The 20,226-nt window shown below is 42.0% G+C and overlaps 1 protein-coding gene across 2 annotated transcripts in view; it reads right to left on the bottom strand.

The window, feature by feature from the left end:
* The window catches only part of LOC114647875 (copine-5), a 318,809-nt gene extending 299,859 nt beyond the window's left edge, over window positions 1-18,950 (bottom strand). Inside the window, exon 1 of one of the 2 annotated variants that reach the window (XM_028796547.2) lies at window positions 18,380-18,950. In XM_028796547.2, the coding sequence (XP_028652380.1) occupies window positions 18,380-18,489 (110 nt within the window). In that variant the 5' untranslated portion in view covers window positions 18,490-18,950. The remainder of the gene's footprint in view (window positions 1-18,379) is intronic. The other variant, XM_028796548.2, reaches the window with a different exon arrangement.
* Window positions 18,951-20,226: the final 1,276 nt, after the last annotated feature.

Genomic DNA, 20,226 nt, shown 5'->3' with positions numbered 1-20,226 from the left:
TTTAATAAACTCCTGGGTTGCTTTGGCTGTATGTTTTGGGTCATTGTCCATCTGTATCATGAAACGACGCCCAATCAGTTTGACTGCATTTAGTTGGATTTGAGCAGACAGGATGTCTCTGAACACCTCAGAATTCATTCGGCTTCTTCTGTCCTGTGTCACATCATCAATAAACACTAGTGTCCCAGTGCCACTGGCAGCCATGCACGCCCAAGCCATCACACTGCCTCCACCGTGTTTTACAGATGATGTGCTATACTTTGGATAATGAGCTGTTCCACGCCTTCTCCATACTTTTTTCTTGCCATCATTCTGGTAGAGGTTGATCTTGGTTTCATCTGTCTAAAGAATGTTTTTCCAGAACTGTGCTGGCTTTTTTAGATGTTCTTTAGCAAAGTCCAATCTAGCCTTTCTATTCTTGAGACTTATGAGTGGCTTGCACCTTGCAGTGCACCCTCTGTATTTACTTTCATGCAGTCTTCTCTTTATGGTAGACTTGGATATCGATACGCCTACCCCCTGGAGAGTGTTGTTCACTTGGTTGGCTGTTGTGAAGGGGTTTCTCTTCACCATGGAAATGATTCTGCGATCATCCACCACTGTTGTCGTCCGTGGACGTCCAGGTCTTTTTGCGTTGCTGAGTTCACCAGTGCTTGCTTTCTTTCTCAGGATGTACCAAACTGTGGATTTTTCCACTCGTAATATTGTAGCAATTTCTCTGATGCTCCTTTGACCGCATGTTGTCTGTTCACAGCAAAATCTTCCACATGCAAGCACCACACCTCAAATCAACTCCAGGCCTTTTATCTGCTTAATTGATAATGACATAACGACGGACTTGCCCACACCTGCCCATGAAATAGCCTTTGAGTCAATTGTCCAATTACTTTTGAGCCCCTAAAATGAAGGGATTGAGTTCAAAAAATGCTTTAGTTGCCTCACATTTTTATGTAATCATTTTGTTCACCCCACTAAATTAAAGCTGAAAGTCTGCACTTCAACTGCATCGAAGTTGTTTCATTTAAAATTCATTGTGGTAATGTACAGAACCAAAATTAGAAAAATGTTGTCTCTGTCCAAATATTTATGGACCTAACTGTATGTGCAGATCCGTAAGTTGGCATTGAGAGTACTGTCTATGTTCAGAAGCGCTTACCTTTGTGAGCAATTGTTTTCGTTAATGAAAGCTACCAAAACCCCACATCGCTCAAGACTTACCGTCGAGCACCTTTCATCCTTCATAAAAGTTGCAGCTGCACAAGATTTCAAGCCTGATATTGACAAACTGGTTACTAACAAGAGATGCCAAGTGTTGGGACAAAAGAAATAAATCTCAGACTGTAAGACTCCTATATAAGGACCAAGCTAAGAGGCTAAGACTCTAATTGTACGCTGTTGTATGGAAATAAATTGCTTTTCTTTAAACTTTAAGTGTTACATCTTTTAAAGTTTTCAGTATTGGAAAGAAAGCTACAGTAACTTTGCATAATAGTATAATAGTATTTGTTACAGTGCGGCCCGCTGACACACATATGGCAGTCGAAGCAGCCCACCAATGGTAGTTAGTTTGACATGCCTGCAGTAATACACATAATATTATAGTGATAGATACTTAAGTGACATAATATTAAAATAAAATAAAGCGACGTGGCTTATGCTGAGAGGGTAACATGTTTAAAGTGACAGATTATGAAAAGAAAGGTTGTACAGTAGTGACCAAGTAGTGAAACGTCAGATGTAGTGCATAGCTAATACAGCTATTATCACTTATAAGCAAAGATGGAGCATCAAGCCCAGAACTCAATCACAGCCCTGTCCCTGTTGAAAAGAGTTCAAGAGTCTAATGGCTCAGGGGACAAAAGACCTTTTGTATTGTGCATTTGTGTATGTACAATCACTTTATTAGCTTATTCAGGATAAGCTATTTAAAGCCTTGTCTTTCCTAGGCAGAATATATGATCTGGAGGAGGATGACAATTTTTTGGATTTTGAGGATGAGGTGTTGGCATTTACAAGGCCAACATTAAGCAACTTTTTGGAGAGATACACTACTAGAGCAGCTGAGGCCTCCCGGAAGATGGCCGTCAATGCTACAGCAAGGTCTGCAGCCTGCGAAGTCTCCTGTTTTTGCCACCGTTTCAACTCTTTCACCTCCACCAGTTTTTCGCCATTTCATTACACCACCCACCCTAAGGTATGTGGTTGCGTCTATTCATCCTCTTTTCTACTACTGTTGTAAAGGATCCAAAACTCCCTGAAGTTGTGATAAAGACAGGGCCTCTGAAATTGTGATAAAGTGCGTCAACCACGGAACTTCAAGCAACTATTGCTGCATCATTACAATGGCTACACAACAAGATGGCACCAGGAAAAAACAAAATGCTGACAAAAATGTCACAAAATAATTTCTAATAACTGATAACAATTTCTATGATAAAAATAAATGTAAAAGTCATATTTAGAATCTCACAAAACCCCCACTGAGAAGTAGCCATTAATGAAAACAGACTTAATTAAAAGTACAAAATCAAAACACAGTTCAACCAGCCAGCTGGTAGGGGTTCCTGGCTGGGGTTCAATTCCTTGTTTTATGTCCTTTTTGTTCATTTTTGACTTGTTTACTTATGTCAGTGGTACTTTCATTGATTATTTACACTACTCCTTGTTTTAGATTTTATCACTAAGCCTTGTTTATGTGGTTCCCCAGGAGGCGGGGCCACTTACCCATGACCACCAGGGACTGCCCTCAGCCCTATAAAGGGGCGGGATTCCCACACTTCCTGGCAGTTCATTTGAATGCTCTAGGGAGTCGGTAAGTTTGCTTGTGTGTTTGCTATGCTTGTGCTTTTGGGATTTACTGGATTTGTTTTTATCTTCTGCTTGTTTTTTTGATCATTCTCTGGATTACTGGACAGGGACTTGGTTGTTTTTGGAATTTCCTTTTGCAGGCATTCCATGACCTTTGTGTTCTTCAGAGCTTTGCAGTGTAACAGGTCCCGTTATGAAATAATTCTTTTGTTTTGTAAAGATTCTACATTTGCCTTTATATCTAGCCGGGGTTTGACTGTTGACTCCCCCTAGTGGGCATTAATGAAAGATGGAGGAGATTCTAAAAAGGTCCAGGCTAAAAAATAGTAAAAGAAAAAATAGAAGCAGGGTTCAGAATTCCACAGAAGCAAACAAAACCAATCGTCAAAGCCGCAACAGTAAACCAGAAATGAAGTCTAAACAGCAGGCCAAAAAGGTCCTTACAGTCGCTGGGGTTTTGAAACTTAAAATCTGCAAACCGGTAATCCGCTAAAACACAAAGTGAGCCTGGCCCTAAACTCAAGAAGAAGGCTTATGTAGTGTTATGGGTCCACAGCTCACCCAGCAAAGGCCAGTTCATTTTTAAATAAATAATCACCGCGCTCGCGGCTTAACAAGGGGGCGTGGTGGCTGTAGCGAGCCGCACGGCGATCTGCGGTGTGGGCGTTTCTCACATAAGTGAGCAGGTGAGAGACTGCCCACATCCGTGATTGTTCCTGGGGCTAATGTGCTGCAGCTGCCATGTCCTTTCTGCATATATAGAGAAGCCCGAGACGGTTAGGTGGGAGAGAGAAATGGTGGAAGAGAAATGGAAGGATCGATGGAAAATGTCAACAATGGAGGTTAAATGACGAGAAAAGGCCGTCTAGGTGGGAGGATCTGGCCACCTATAGTAGAGACAGAACGAGCTGGGGTCCCGCTAAGGAGCATTTGGCCGATGTGCTCTGGGGCTAGTTCGCCCCACTGAAGGCAAATGAGTAGGGTGAGCAGGAGAGGTGTCCTCCCATTTGATCTGAAGAGCGACCATGTGTGCGCGAAAGATCACGGAAGGAGAGCCAACCTCGACGGTCTGGCAGTGACGTCCGTTTGGATGCCAAGACGGAGGTTGACTGTAGGAGCTCGTGGCTGTTGGGTCTCCGCCGGCTGAGAGAGCAATGGGTGAGCCAGGGAGAGAGTGATGGAGGTGGGTCGGAGAATAACAAGGGAATGAGAGACTGCATTTTTAATTTCTGCATTTTTAACCTCTGATTTTAAAGATTATTTATTTATTGAACTTTGACTGCACTTGATTTGGACACTGTTTTGACTGTTTTAAATAAAAGCACTTTGCACCTTTATTTTATTACATCATCTCCTTGCTCATTGTTATTGCCACACTGTCTAGCTCATCGGTGACATTACCGACGGTGTTGGGTTCAAGGGCTCCCTAACAGAAGAGGGGAGCATGGAGCCAAACCCGCATCGTCACAGCTTACAGTCTGCAAGCTCACAAAGGTCTGCAGCCTAATAATCCCAAAATGGGGAGGGGGAACGGAAAAAACCCTTTGTCCAAAAACAAAAACAAGAGTTTCTTAAAATAAACATAAACTGTTAAAAAATACTGCCAAATAAACAAATGCTGCCTGCAAACCAAAAAGCCAACAAAACCAAAGATCAGCAGACAATAATCAAAAACCAAAAATGAGAGCAGAGTTCCAAAAATCAAAGAATTAAAACAAAAACAAAAATGTCAAAAGAAAGTATACAAAATTTACATTAAGCAATATGGGAAACGGTTAATATTGCTGAGGCATCTTGGGCCTTTATGAAAGCCGAAGCTGGTCCTCAATGCTGCAGCTTTGGTCAAGATATAAAACCTCCTGACAATAATTAAATAAATAACAAGATACATGAACATGAAAACTAAGAAAAAAACTTAATGAGAAGCACAATTTAACAATATAAAAATAAAAGGAAATAATCAATAAAGAACAAAAACAAAACAGGTGAGCAAAGAAAAGAAAATGGAGACCAGAGATAGGCAACCTTCAGTTATTCTGGATTTGTTGCTGAATACGTTTTATATTTAAAACAAGGACAAACCCCCCATGCAACACCCATCTTTACTAGTCCGTCATTGATGACTTCTCTACATGTGTCACTTAGCCAGCAGAGCAGCTACTAATGGTGTCACCCATGATCAAAACACATGCTCAAAATGGTGACACCGAGCTGCCACTCTCATAACAATAAAAGCCATTAACCTCCAGAAAAACAAAAGCAACACACCCCAAAACTGAATATATGACTCCCACCAGATTTGTGTAATCAAAAGTTTCACGACAAATAGGATTATCAAAATAACAATTTTCTGTTTCTGTTCAGACATCCATAGAACAAGATGGTGGTAATCGGTCTCCATTCTGACCTGCTAGCCCTTCAGCAATTGTTGTTGCCCTATCAACCACCTAACAAGGCTGCCAATGGCCTGTTTCTATCCAGGTAGCCATCAAGCAAGGCAGGGGTGGTCTAGTTTCTGTTCCAACACCTGTGACATTCTGAAGCCATTACAACAAAAAAATAACCTCTCAAGGACCAGGAGAAAATAAATAAAGCGCTAAGGTCAAGAAGAGAAGTCGATGTTCTGAAGTCAAGGCCAGTATGAGAGGTCGTCGGGTTCTAAGCCATTCACTAAATTAACAAAAATCCAGCCTGTATTGCCATGATGGTAGAATGAGGTAGAATGAACTCGGAGGTGAAATGTTTTTCACAAGTCTAACCAAGTTTGTTAACTAAAGTCAGTCCAGTCTAAACCTAATGCAAACTCCAAAAGTCAAAGTCGAACAATTCAAAGCGATTCGTCTACAGCCAGGAAAACGCTAACCAAACATAAGCCCACCAAAGACTTAAGTTTCAATCTGCAAACTCGGATAACCAGGAAGTATTAAGCATTGGACTTTATACCAACAAAATGATGACATCACAGGTCATGTCCTGTAATACTGCACCACGTTAATGAAGCCAAACGTTGAAAAAACAAAATGACATCAGGGAAGATGTAAAATACTTCACACCTCCAAATAGTTAATTTACTGTATTGCTTGAAAAGTCCAAGTGAGTAGAATACAATTTAGAAAAAGCTTAAACAATAATCTATCTGTCCATCTATACATATACTCACCGACCACTTTATTAGGCACAAATGCCTGTTAACGCAAATATCTAATCAGCCAATCACATGGCAGCAATGATATGACCTGCTGAAGTTCAAACCGAGCATCAAAATGAGGAGAAATGGGATTGAAGTGACTTTGAATTTGCCATGGTTGTTTGTACCAGATGGGCTGGTCTGAGCATTTCAGAAACTGCTGATCTACTGGGATTTTCATGCACATCCATCTCTAGGGTTGAATGTCCAAAAAAATGGAAAATATCCAGTGAGCGGCAGTTTTCTCGGTGAAAATGCCTTGTTGATGCCAGAGGTTAGAGGAAAATGGCCAGACTGATAGAAAGCCAACAGTAACTCAAATAAGCACGCGTTACACCCGAGGTGTGCAGAAGAGCATCGCTGAATGCACAACAAGTCGAATCTTGAAATGGATGGGCTACAAAAGCAGGAGACCACACCGTATGCCTGTTATGGTGTATAAAATCTACAAGTTATTCTCCATATTTTTATTATTATATTTTGCTCAATCCCAATAAGATGAACTCAGATGTAGGAGGCAATATAATAAAAAGGCATATCCTCTTCCCTTACACCTCACTTTTATAACAGTCGTTCACAGCATAGTGCTAAATTGGTATTACAGCCTGGGAAAGGAAGATTGAGCCATGCCTCAGGCTATTGATTACTTTATGGATGGACATCTGGGACAACAATTTGGTTTACTGCCTGGGAAAGGAGGACATGATGCAATATCAAAAAACTTTATTATCTGGGAAAAGATAGATTAAAGAGTTTGAGCAAAATTCATCCATCATATTGACAGCCAGCCAATCAGGTGCATGGAACATTCAGGTGTTGTGAAACCACTGCATGAAACTTTATAATAAATATGCCTCATTTGAAAGCAACGAAGAAAAAGAGAAACAGCGATGATGGAAGAGCGACATCAGAGAAGACAACAAAGACACGTATGACCAGTTTTCATCCGATTGTCAGTTAACAGCATTTTCATGAACGTCGATTGCTAAATCAAATGCCGCCCTGGGACATTCGTTCTTGTCATCTGTAACTTTTTTCGTAAGCTTCTTCTAAAGACTATATATATTCAGACTTTCCTATCAGTACCTATTTTCTATTATTCTTTGTTCCAGTGGTATTATTATTAATCTTGTAATAAATACCATGCTGCTTTTAACTTTCTATGCTTTGTCTTAATGTCTATAGAGTGATTGAAATAATAAGTTAGATTTCTTTAAGCACCTGGTGCAGCCGTAGATTTGCCATTACCTCTGTGCTGCGAGGTTTATTAAAGCTGAGGGTGAGAGCTCCACTCAATAGTAGGGAACAGTACGTAAAGAAGGTATTCTTGGCTGATAAATGGCCTATAGTCAAGAGTGCTGAGTCTTTGTATGTTTAAATGTATTCTTGTAGACCAAAAGTAATATTTAGGTCTGAGATATCATCAAAACATCGTATGTTGCTTGTACCGATAATAAGTAAGTCTCCTGAAGTGCTGAGTGACAAGCTGTATTAGACCTAAAGCACTTGTGTGGTTTAAAGTGGTAAAGGTTAATCAGAGTGTGTGTGTCATTCATGGGGCACTGTTGTGGTTAGGGTCTGTGTGTATGCGTATAGCTATGTATGTGTGTGTTCATCTTAAAGTGCAACAGTAGGCCAACCTAATAACGAACTAGACGAGTGTAATAAGAATATAAGCTTAATGTCACTGTGCTCTATGCAAAAATTATTTTAGAAATCCACACACATGTACAGGCCAGGCCAAAGTTAGCACACAGGGGCTCTCAGCATTTAGAACTGCTAGGCAAGCATTTGAAGAGAGAAGGTACAACTACGTAAATAGGAATTGAACTATTTCTGTATGTTAGAGATGAAATGGAATCCTCTCCTTCCCTTGTTTGAAACCTAAGTAAGGGCCTGCACGTGGAGAAGACAGTACTGTATAAAAAGACTTGGACAACAGCCAAACACTTTGAAGCCAACGGAAGGATGGGTGATATCATCATCCATCCTGAAAAGCCTTCCAGTGCAGCGACGAAAAATGGCAGACTGTATAGATCAAGATCCCACCTTGATATTGTCTTGCTATAGGCTTTCCCGTCTGTAATGCCGCGCAAATCGTCATTAAAGAAAGCCAAGTTATTTTCTCTTATGTGATTTTTACCGCCGTATCACTATGGCAAAGGTATCGCCTTTTAATACCATATCTATATAGTTTTCGGTTACTTAAAACGCTGCAATTACAAAAGAACTTATTCCAACTAGGGAGCTACCACCCCCTACAGGAACAACGTTTAAATGTATTCTTGCAAACCAAAAGTAATATTTAGTTCTGAGATATCATTAAAACATCGTATGTTGTTCTTGCCCATAATAAGTAAGTCTCTTGAAGTGCTGAGTGACAGGTTGTGTTATTCCTAAAGCACTTGTGTGGTTTAAAGTGCTAAAGGTTAATCAGCGTGTGTGTGTCATTCATGGGGCACTGTTGTGGTTAGGGTCTGTGTGTATGCCTATAGCTATGTATGTGTGTGTTCATCTTAAAGTGCAACAGTAGACCAACAAGATAACGAACTTGACGAGTACACTTACCCTTGAGGGAAAACAGGTAAAGGGTAAGTAGAGGGAAATACTACGATAATACAATGCCACTCCTGTCAGCTAAGAACAGGCAAGTGAGGCTTTGATTCACACAGGCTCACCAAAATTAGACAACAGAAGGTTGGAGAAACATTTCCTGGTCTAATGAGTCTCAATTTCTGTGAAAAGACGTGATGATCACGTGACGCATCTAAAACACGTTGCATAAACAATGAAAAACCTAACACTAGGGTGTACTTTGCTTTTACACAAACTATGCTGAAGATTCTTCAAAATGTTGTCTATCTACCAAGAAGCAACTTACACGTGAAGATCGCCATGTGACACATCCAAAACACATTACGGAAACAATGAAAAACCTGACGCTAGGGCCTGATTTGCCTCCAATCTAACCCTGCTAAAGGTTCTTCAAGATTTTATTTATCCACCAAGGGATATCTTACACTAAAATTGTTGTGATATTTACACCGCGAAAGACGTGATGATCACGATTGTGTGACGTGTCCAAAACATGTTGCATAAACAACGAAAAACCTGACGCTAGGGCCTATTTTGCTTTTAAACTAACTGTGCTAAATGTTCTTCAAGACTTTGTTTATCCACCCAGGGATAACTTACACTGTAACTGTCATGATATTTACACCGTGGAAGACGTGATGATCACAGTCACATTACACATCCAAAACACATTACATAAACAATGAAAAAACTGACACTAGGCTATATTTTGTTTTTAAACTAACTATACTAAAGATTCTTCAAGATGTTGTCTATCTACTAAGGAATAACTTACATTATAACTGTCTCCATATTGACTGTATACTTTCTGTTCCCTTACCTCAAAGATGTAAAGATTGCAGTCATGTGACACATCCAAAACACATTACAGAAACAATGAAAAACCTGACGTTAGGGCGTGCTTTGCTTTTAAACTAACTGTGCTAAATGTTCTTCAAGACTTTGTTTATCCGCCCAGGGATAACTTACACTGTAACTGTCGTGATATTTACACTCTGAAAGATGTGATGACTGCAGTCACGTGACTTGTCCAAAACATTATTGCATAATCAACAAAAATCCAGATACTAGGGCCTACTTTGCTTTTAAACCAACAATGCTAAAGATTCTTCAAGACGTTTTGACACATAAAAATATTTATTCATATATTGTCAGTCACATGCACATGGGAGGCAGTTTAAAAGGCTTTGATGATGGTAATTCTTCGCCGATCCAGGGGCTGGCGCTGTGTGATAATGGCCTTTCTTTTCCACCCTCTGCACCTTCAACGTCGCTTTCAGAGTCTGCACACTTGGACCCACCACTCCCTGCCAGAACACATTATAACTGGAAGAGCCACCATCTTCAGCAGTCACCCTGAGAGGACACAAGTCTGAGGAAGGCTCGATTGCATTTAACACGTTTTATTTTTTGCTTTCTTCAAATTCCAATTGTACAGGGTTTGCTGCAAGGTGCCCCTACACAGTGACGTTGTCTTGTCTTCAGCTACACTACTGTATATACAAAAGGGAAAGTTGACTGCTGCTGACTCCCTCATTCACTCATTCATCAACAAAAACACTCGTTTCTCTTTAGATAGAAAAGTGAAATTTGTCAGGATGGTACATTGCGGACAGTAGGTATCAGTCAGTAGGAAAGGATAGTTCGATATATCAATATTCAAGAGTAAAAACCGCCCACTACAGAAAAAACGAAATACACCAACATCTCAAAATTACTGGGACTGGTTTGATTGAAATCTGGATACATTATAAAAAAATCTGAAGTGTTCTGCACTCGACTTTCACGTATATGTAGAGGTCATATAATAATTGAATGAATATGTCAACTTGTGAAACAAAACATGTACCTGTTCAAATTTCAAATTTATTTGATAGTAATTTTACCTGATTAGATAAATTCCAATTACGGTGTTATTTTGCGCTTATACCATGTCATTTCTTTGCATTGTTGATAAATTAAATAACAGTTAAAAATAATAATAAGTGCAACATAGCTAATAAAGTGTTACCAAATAATTAGTTATTCCCCAAATTATTTATTATTCCAGGCCTGTCTTTAACTCTTTCAATTCTGTTTATATGAAAAATCAGAGCGTAGACATGTATGCAACTGATTCATTTTCTTCTGCCTTTGTGATGCTGTTTGCTTTTTAACTCTCATTTTCAAATTAAAAATTAAACAGGCAATCCAAAAAATACGGTAAGTGCAAAATTGATGAAAGATCAAAACATATATGAAATATAATTTGTGGAATTAAACATAAGGAGAAAGAAGTACATGCGTAGCGCAAATCAGAAAGGTATGGTGTGTAAATTTCCAAATTTTAAAGAATACCTATACTTTAATTAAAAATGATTAAAACAATGACTTCCTTGATCATAATATAATTTATTACATTAGTTTAAACAACCACTGTAATCACCGATAAAACAAATTTCTTTCGTTGACAAAATAACGTGTAACAATGAAAAACAAACTCACCAACCGTTAGTGTTCATATGTAGCCAGTCATACTTGGTAAGTATTGAATACAAATACTTACTAGATAGATAGATAGATAGATAGATAGATAGATAGATAGATAGATAGATAGATAGATAGATAGATAGATAGATAGATAGATAGATAGATAGATAGATAGATAGATACTTTATTAATCCCAGGGGGAAATTCACATACTCCAGCAGCAAAAAATATTAAATTAAAGAGTAATAAAAAAATGCAGGTAAAAAACAGACAATAACTTGAATAATGTTCAACGTTTACCCCCTCTGGTGGAATTGAAGAGTCGCATAGTTTGGGGGAGGAATGATCTTCTCAGTCTGTCAACACTGTTAACACTAAGTTGTAATTTCACCAGTGAATTAATAACATTACGTGGAAATTCAGAACCAGCACAATGAAGAACATTTCACAAACACTATTAAATCACTAAAGTACAGTATTTTAAGCACAAAACCAAACAAAGCAAAAAGTACATTTCAAAAAACCAAAACTCAAAACAATTGTGGAACACAATATAACTTAAGAAAGACAGTAACAAGTGCCTAAATGTCGATATACTGTGTGATAATTTGTTTAACAGATAAACCTGCTTAAACAATATCACCGAATCATCTGTTAAGAAGTTTATTGAAATGTTGTCAGTCAGTCAAAGTGGGGGGGCAAATTCTAGAAAATCCCCAGTTCTGGGTAAAAAAGATAAACACAAATTTGATGCCCAGCATCAATGATAATCTTCAGATTCTTTACCTCGGCCTTGACGGTTAAACCTAAGGGATCAAGTTTACTTCTAATACCCTCGCTATTTCCATGTTCTCCAGTCGCTAAGACTTCTGTTGTCTCCTGATTTAGTTTGCAAAAGTTTCTACTCATCCAGTTGGAAATACTGCTCAGACATTGGATCAGAGAGCGAAGAGCATCAGGGTCATCAGGTGCTGTCAGTAAATAAAGCATAGCTGTGGTAGCTCACCTTGCACTTTAGGATAATCTGATCTAATGGAAACATTTAGACTGAAAAAAGCAGTGGACCCAGAGTTGATCCTGGTGGACCACCATATACAATATCATGGGTCTCTGAAGTACAATCGCCACAACTAACAAAACATTATCTACCTGTTAAATACGACTGAAGCCAATTTAAGATGCTGCCGGACAGGCCCACCAATTGTTTAAGGCAATTTGTAAGAATACTGTTCCCACAATGCAGCTTCCTCTTAACTTGTAATCAACAACTACAGAGAGTTTGGAATCATGCGCTGATAATGTGTTGCTGCACCCACCACACGATGAACCACCTGGACTGGGCCCCAAGTGCAGCGGGTGACACCTCAGCACCACACTGGAACAGTGTGAGATTTTTAACAGCAGCTGGAGTGCCCATCTCGCCACCGACCCCCAAGTTTTCCCTGTACGTTGAAGGACCTGCTTGCAGGGCTGGATGCAGATGAAAAGCAAGAACTGATCTACAGCAGACATGTCCTCCTCCTGGCCAGTTGTATGTAGCATGTATGTAGCACGTAGCATGGAGCGGGCGGCAGGGTGGCGCAGCGAGGAGTAAGGAGATCCTCACATTCTCTCGGTGTGGAGTTTGCATGTTCTCCCCGTGTCGATGTGGGTTTCATCCAGGTGCTCCAAATTTCCTCCAACCGTCCAAAGACATGCAGGTTTTGTGGACTGGCTGTGGTGTGTGTGTTCTCACTGTAATGGCCTGGCGCTCTGTCCTGCCTGGTGTCCTATGCTTGTTGGGTTGGTCTTCAACGACTCTGCTCACAATTAAGCGGGCTTAGAAAATACTATGGTATGTTCAGGAGTAAGGGGCGCCCATGGACTAATAATATTAGCTCCCCAGCCTCCCCCCATCTGGGGCAACTTTTGTATATAGAAAAGTACTCAGTTACTTACATAGCACTCCTGGTGCATCCCATTAAACACATGGCACTAAAACCGATGCCCACTGTCTGAGGGCACTTCTGGGTAAAGCCATGTAACACATCTAGTACATTACATGTATATATATCACACAATCTCGACACACAAAATGTCCAGTTTGCCACCCACCAAAAAGGCTGCTGCCTCGTTTTTTTTCTCCCGTTGGACATCATGTAAGGCTGTAAGTGTCATATTTTGGGTGAGCTGGTCATCCAACGAGAAGACCGTTGTCCGCTTTCTGATGGCCCGCTTGTTTCTATCCAATGACCAGGAGCTCTACAAATGTGCTCAGGACTCCCAAAATCTGAACACTGCATGAGCTATGAATAGGACCACCCAGATGGCAAATTTTGGAAGCACCCATTACCATGTCCTGTCAATAACTGGTTTAACTGGAGCCATAATCAGAATTAAGGCAGTGTATAAACTAGACAGATGGATAGACGGACGACTGAATGGCCCCCAGTCATTTCACCAGCACAAGGCTTCATTCTTTTCTCCTCTTCTGGCTGTGCAGGGGGGCTCCATGCATTAGGACCGCTGCAGCTTTTTTCTTAAAAGGTACTCGGTTTCTGCCGCTTGCCCACCTCAACACACACTGAGGTCAAACATCAGTCGGGAAGCCATTGATTCAAAATGTGAAAATAATTTGTGGCTGCTCGGTGCCAGCTGGCAAGATTATTTCCCAAGTTCTTCAATAAAACAGTGAGCAGAACAATTCACCCTCGAATACGCCTCCTCATTGGTGGTGGAAACACAAAGGATTTTTAAGAAGATCAAGAAACAAACAAACAATCAAAATAAAAAACAGTTAAGTCAAAGAAACCTACAATACTAAGACACTTGTAGCGGACGTCCAACCACCTCCAGTTCTTAACCGCGGCTGACCCCTGTGGGCCCCAGGGTGTACTCAAAATGGCAGGCCAGTGCTGTCCAATCTGGAACAAACTACCCAGACATGTAGAAGAAGCAGAAACCATAAGAACCTTTAAGAAGAACCTGGAAGAGATGATGAGACAGCTTAGCGATTAGCTGAACAACCAAGCTTGTCACGTCACCAAGCTCAAACCCCAGTGGCTCCCAGTCTGCCACAAGAAAAGATTGAACTGAATGGTCTCCTCCCATCTGCAAAACTTCTTATGTTCTTATGAGAAAACCTGGGAACAAGGAGCTTACAAAATCCTGGCATGGCTACTGTCAGGCATCTTCTGACACACACATGGCACAGACGTCCAGGTCACCTCCTATATGGTGGCCCAGGTTTGAGGAGGCTCGGGGTCTCGTTTCCTGTGTCCTCTAAAGATGGGTGTCTGTTATTACTTTCTGCACTCTGACCACAAAGCCATGTCTGAAGATGTGCTGAAAACTGATTATCTTTAAGGGGGTCTTGAAACATAACAAGGGTACTCACCCCTGTGAGGTCCTAGGCTCACCTCTGTCAGGTCAGGTCAGGTTGGGGGGCATGCACTGGTACAGCGCTTTGCCGCACCCACCACACAACGAAGCTCGGGATCCTAGTTGGCAACCCCCGGGGCGGATACAAGGTCCAGTCCAACCCACCAGAAACGACCACCTATCTATATAAGGTGCTATGTGGGCGTCCCCTTGGCCTGGTCCAGCTGCTCAGGTCCTCAACAACGAGCATCCTGCGAGCCGGATCACCCTCTGGGAATTGCGCCACATAGTCACCTCTATGGACCTCATTAAACACAAGACAGAAGGCAATCTGGGACAGGACACCTCCTGACTGCACCCTTATACTCATAGTAGGCCAAGTTTCTGATTTACATCCAAATGCAACTTCATTCATCCATCCATCCATCCATTCTTCTTCCCAGCCCACTTATTCAGGGCAGGGTCAAGGAACAGCAATCATAAGGTGGAAATGCAGGAACAACACCTGGAAAGGGCACTAGTCCATCACAGGGTCAAGACTGGCACACACACACACTCGCACTCACACACACACACACAAACACACACACACACAGAGGGACCAATCTAGCAACATCAGTTCACCTAATCTGCAGTTCTTTGGACTGTGGAATGAAACTGGAGTACCTGGAGGAAACCCACAGATGGCCATTATTACTAGGAAACACGCGGACCTCCGCTCCTCAACTTAAGAAGGTTCATATACTATAGAGTAAGATCAGCGTTTCCATTTTGGCCGCCCATTATTTTGTCTTCCGCATGAAAAAATATTGTCCCCCCAGTGAATACATCGTTGATCTAACTTTTCAGAAGTAGTGTTCCTCAACCAAACATTGGAGTAAGGATGTTAAAGCAACGTTTGCATATGAGCAGAAGTTGTTTCTCCTCGTCTGGCGGCATGCATTTCTCTGTCGTTGCCATTCTTGTTCTCAGTATCGCGGAGGATGTGTGGATGTCGATGAGCTATAGGACCAGCCAGCTTCTTAATGGCTCCTATATTTAGGCTTACCACTAGCCATATTTCATCAATGAAGCACAGAGATGTCACCAGTGGAGTTCTTGTTCGCACCGTCACGGTGTGTAGAACTGTATTTTGTGATTATAATGATCACTTGGGTGATTGGACAGCAGGACAGGTCAGTCTGTGAAGGCGTTTGTCTGACTTTGTCAAGTGGGCTATCTGCATCTCATACTTGACACTCAGAAGATGGTGCTGATGTCCTTCTTCTGCCTGTGAGCGACCTCAGCAATTTGCCTTGCTCTCAGCAGATGTCACCATTGCTGTTTTCCTTTCCACTATGCTACCCTCTCAAGCATTTTACCATAAAAATGATTGAATCCCGAAAGCCTTGCCAAAGTTTCCACTACCATAATTTTTTGCTAAACCTGTGTGGATAACATCATAAGCTTTTCATTAAGACAAGGATCAAGGTTCTAGCCCCAATGGTTCACGGTTTAGCCACAAGAACGTTCGAAAACCAATAATTTTCCTAAGGTTTCTCCACTCCAATGTCATGCTTCACCAGTGCATATCACGTGATAAGCCCTCAATTAAGACCAAGATCAAAGTTCTAGCTCCAGTGATTTGTGAGTTTGCCGAAAGAAACATCGAACCCCAATAACTCTGTGAGGTTCCCACTACCGACGACAACAAGATCAAAGTTCTTGCCCCAGTGGTTTGTGAGTAATCAAGTGACAAATGAACACAAACCCTTACCATTTTAAATATATAGACTAACTGATCTGCCCGTTTAACAAGGGTTGAAATTTAAGTAAGTAGCGTAGACCTCAGTGTTAACTTTTGCAGTGCACCATCTATTGGAATATATTTTGTAATTCATGTAGTAATAAAATGCTGTGCATTTGTCATTCCAACAGATGGTACATCACAATCATTTATAGTAATAAAATGCATTACAGTAATCCCTCCTCCATCGCGGGGGTTGCGTTCCAGAGCCACCCACGAAATAAGAAAATCCGCGAAGTAGAAACCATATGTTTATATGGTTATTTTTATATTGTCATGCTTGGGTCACAGATTTGCGCAGAAACACAGGAGGTTGTAGAGAGACAGGAACGTTATTCAAACACTGCAAACAAACATTTGTCTCTTTTGCAAAAGTTTAAACTGTGCTCCATGACAAGACAGAGATGACAGTTCAGTCTCACAATTAAAAGAATGCAAACATATCTTCCTCTTCAAAGGAGCAAACAAATCAATAGGGCTGTTTGCTCTTAAGTATGCGAAGCACCGCGGCACAAAGCTGTTGAAGGCGGCAGCTCACACCCCCTCCGTCAGGACCAGAGAGAGAGAGAGAGATAGAGAGAAACAGATAAAAAAATCAATACATGCCCTTCGTGCTTTTAAGTATGCGAAGCACTGTGCAGCATGTCTTTTCAGGAAGCAGCTGCACAAAAGATAGCAACGTGAAGATAATCTTTCGGCATTTTTAGACAAGCGTCCGTATGTCTAGGTGTGCGAACAGCCCCCCTGCTCAATCCCCCTACGTCAGGATCAGAGAAAGTCAGCGCAAGAGACAGAGAAAAGTAAGCTGGATAGCTTCTCAGCCATCTGCCAATAGCGTCCCTTGTATGAAATCAACTGGGCAAACCAGTTGAGGAAGCATGTACAAGAAATTAAAAGACCCATTGTCCACAGAAACCCGCGAAGCAGCGAAAAATCTGCGATATATATTTAAATATGCTTACATATAAAATCCGCGATGGAGTGAAGCCGCGAAAGGCAAAGCGCAATATAGCGAGAGATTACTGTACTACAAAGTTTGTAATGCACCTTTTGTTGGAATGACAAATGTGATGTCCCTGTTACATGTCATTTGGTACAGGAATTTGTAAAAACTGTTAATGTTTGTGATGTGCCATCTGTTGAAATGACAAATGCAGTGCATATGTCTCTGTTATATGCCATTTGGTATGGAAATTTGTAAAAGCAGGGTTAATGTTTGTGATGTGCCAACTGTTGGAATGAAAAATGTAATGCATTTTATTAATACAAATGTGTGTGATGTGCCATCTATTGCAATGATAAATGCAATGCATATGTCTCGGTTATATACCATATGATATGGGAATTCACAAAAGCAGTGTTAATATTTGTGATGCGCCTTCTGCTGGAATGACAAACGGAATGCATTTTATTACTATAAATGTTTGTGATGCGCCATCTCTTGGAATAACAGGCACATAGCAACCGGACATACACACAGACACTTATCCTTTACCTAAGATGGATTCACAAAGTTTGTTTCAGACAACAACATTTGACAGCAACATTATAGTTGACACAATAAGCCTGAAAAATAGATCTTTAGATTCTGTGACAAAGCCAACGTGAGCACGGAAGGCAAACTCCACGCACAAGCCAGCACCCCTAGTTGCTTTTCAACTGCGCAAGTGAACTCCGCACCGCGTTCTCGGGTCACTGCTGCCCTCTTGTGGCTAAGCACAGCACTACAGCCGTCCAGTAATTGTTAGCGCCTATGAACCGCTTATTTTTTTCCTCTTTCTAACGCACTGTTTTTCTGTTTGTGTTGCCGTCGGCTTCACTGAGGCTGCCAAGAGAAGGAATACTGACACACACTGCCTTTCTGATGTGCCACAAAGTTCAAGAGTCGAGGAAACCCAACTGGCAGTGGGTGTGTGCACGCGTGTCTGTGTGCCCGCCCCAGTGAGCACGCAGGTGAGTGTGAATGTTTATGGATCTGTTGGTGCTTTGGTATGTGTGTCAGTGTGCACGCGTGTTTTAATTCGTATTCCATGCTCTTCTCTAACATCATCCGCGAATGCCTGTTTAAGCTAATCGATTCAAGTGTACCATGCCCCACAGATTTACACTCACTCTGCTTCTCTCGGGGAGGCAGCACGTCTCGTCCCAGAGACCCGACACGAACGACCACTCACCTGCAAGACACCGTGATTTCCACTTTAGTGGCCGGGATGTTGCCCGTGATGGGGTCAAAGTCGCTGACAGAGGCCATATCATCCAGTTTGTCCATAACGTCTTCCTCCATGGGCTCCGAGCAGTTCTTCTTTTCTTTCCCCGTTCTTTGTAAGTCACCACGCCAGATCGCCGACCCTCATCGAAGGAGACGAAATACCCTGAAATCCCGGGGAAGGAAGAGCAACGGCGGAGCGGAGAGGCATCGACACACGGCTGCAGCGCAGCGCAATGCAAACGCGCCTTTCCCGTCTGCACAAGTCGAGCTACTTTACTTATTCAGGGGCTGAGATCCCGCCCCCCGGAATATTATTACACCGTCAAGAGCTTTTAGCCGCACACTCAGCCGCTCCTCAGACTGCGCGATCCCCCGGGGCCCCACGCGCGCTTTGTGGAGACGTGGGGTGGCTCCGCTACTCCGCTGCACTTTGAATCCACATGTGTGCCCCTTCCGACTCCCGCCCGGTGCTGTGTGCCCCTAGGAGGGGCTGCTAGCCGGTGCCGACGCGACGTTCGGGAGCGCACGCGTGACCGTGGATCCGCGCGCGTCTGTGTCAGGTGACACGCCTAACACTGGCTGTCCGTGGGTGTGCGTGTGGGTGTGTGCGCCTGGGCGCGCGTGTGCGTTTGCCCTTTTTTAATGGATACTTCACGTAACGCGTGTGCTTTCCTCTCCGCGTCTACCAGTCGGCTCGTTTTTTTGCGTTTGCGCCTGTACTTGAAGACTGGTTCGGGTGGGTACGTTGTCTACCGCTGATACAAATACCTTAAGGACCCCCGAGTATAAATCCACTTAATTCGGTCCAGTTCTAGATCGGTTAGTCGGGAACGAGGTAGGGACACTGCGCCAGTCCAATGCCGGACACCATCGTGGGCACGTCTACCCGCACACATAGCCGGTTTGGAATCTCCTGCGTGGATGTGGAAGGGAAAACCGTGCAGTCAGACATGAAGAGAAACTCTGAGACGACATGAAAGATCCGCTAAGCACTGCGCCAAAGGGTACAGAAATAATTCTACATCCATTAAAATGACCCTCATTAAAAGAAGATTCCGCAAGTTCAAGATCATCCACCTAAACCACTATTCGAATAATATGTACGGGATAAACAATCGCGCAGCTACAAGTCCGCCTTTTGAATGTATGTATTTTTATTTGACAAGTCCCGCCCGCCTCCGGATACCCGCTCTCGCTCTTAGAGTTTATAAATTGGATAGCCCCCTTTTCGAATCTGATAGGCAGTCGTGAAACTACAACCCGCTCACCACGGGACACCCCCGCGAGCTGTTTGAATTTACATATTTTCGATAGACGATCGAGTAACTTCAAGCCATCCCACCGACCCTTCGAATATTTATATACCGGATAGACGCAGGGCCGGATCTGCCATTTTTGCTGGTCTAGGCGAAGTTGTAGATGGCGCCCCGCCACCCTCTTTTGCTTTGAGAGGAATCGTCAATGCCAGACCTCTACATTGTGACCTGAGGGCAATTTGGGAATGTCGAGTTATGGCTACGTCGGTTTAAAAGACTGAGAAACACGCTATCATGGGGTGTTCTTTAAGAAAGTAAGTTGTAATTGGGCTCCAGTGGTAGTACTTTATTTACGCAGGTTATTTCTAAAATTAAATGCTGAGCTCTGTAGTTATCTATTTAAACTACCAGCTGGCGGTGTGCTTTTTGATGATGGTTGATATTTTTCATATAATATTACCGAACATATACATGTTGTTTAAATTAATAAATTTAGCATAATGACAATATTCAGTGAAAGTGAAAATATAATTATCTTTAAAATAGGAATTCTTAC

Source organism: Erpetoichthys calabaricus, chromosome 3, assembly GCF_900747795.2.
Source record: "Erpetoichthys calabaricus chromosome 3, fErpCal1.3, whole genome shotgun sequence".
Classification (NCBI taxonomy): Eukaryota; Metazoa; Chordata; class Cladistia; order Polypteriformes; family Polypteridae; genus Erpetoichthys; species Erpetoichthys calabaricus.
This window is presented reverse-complemented; position numbering and strand designations above follow the sequence as displayed.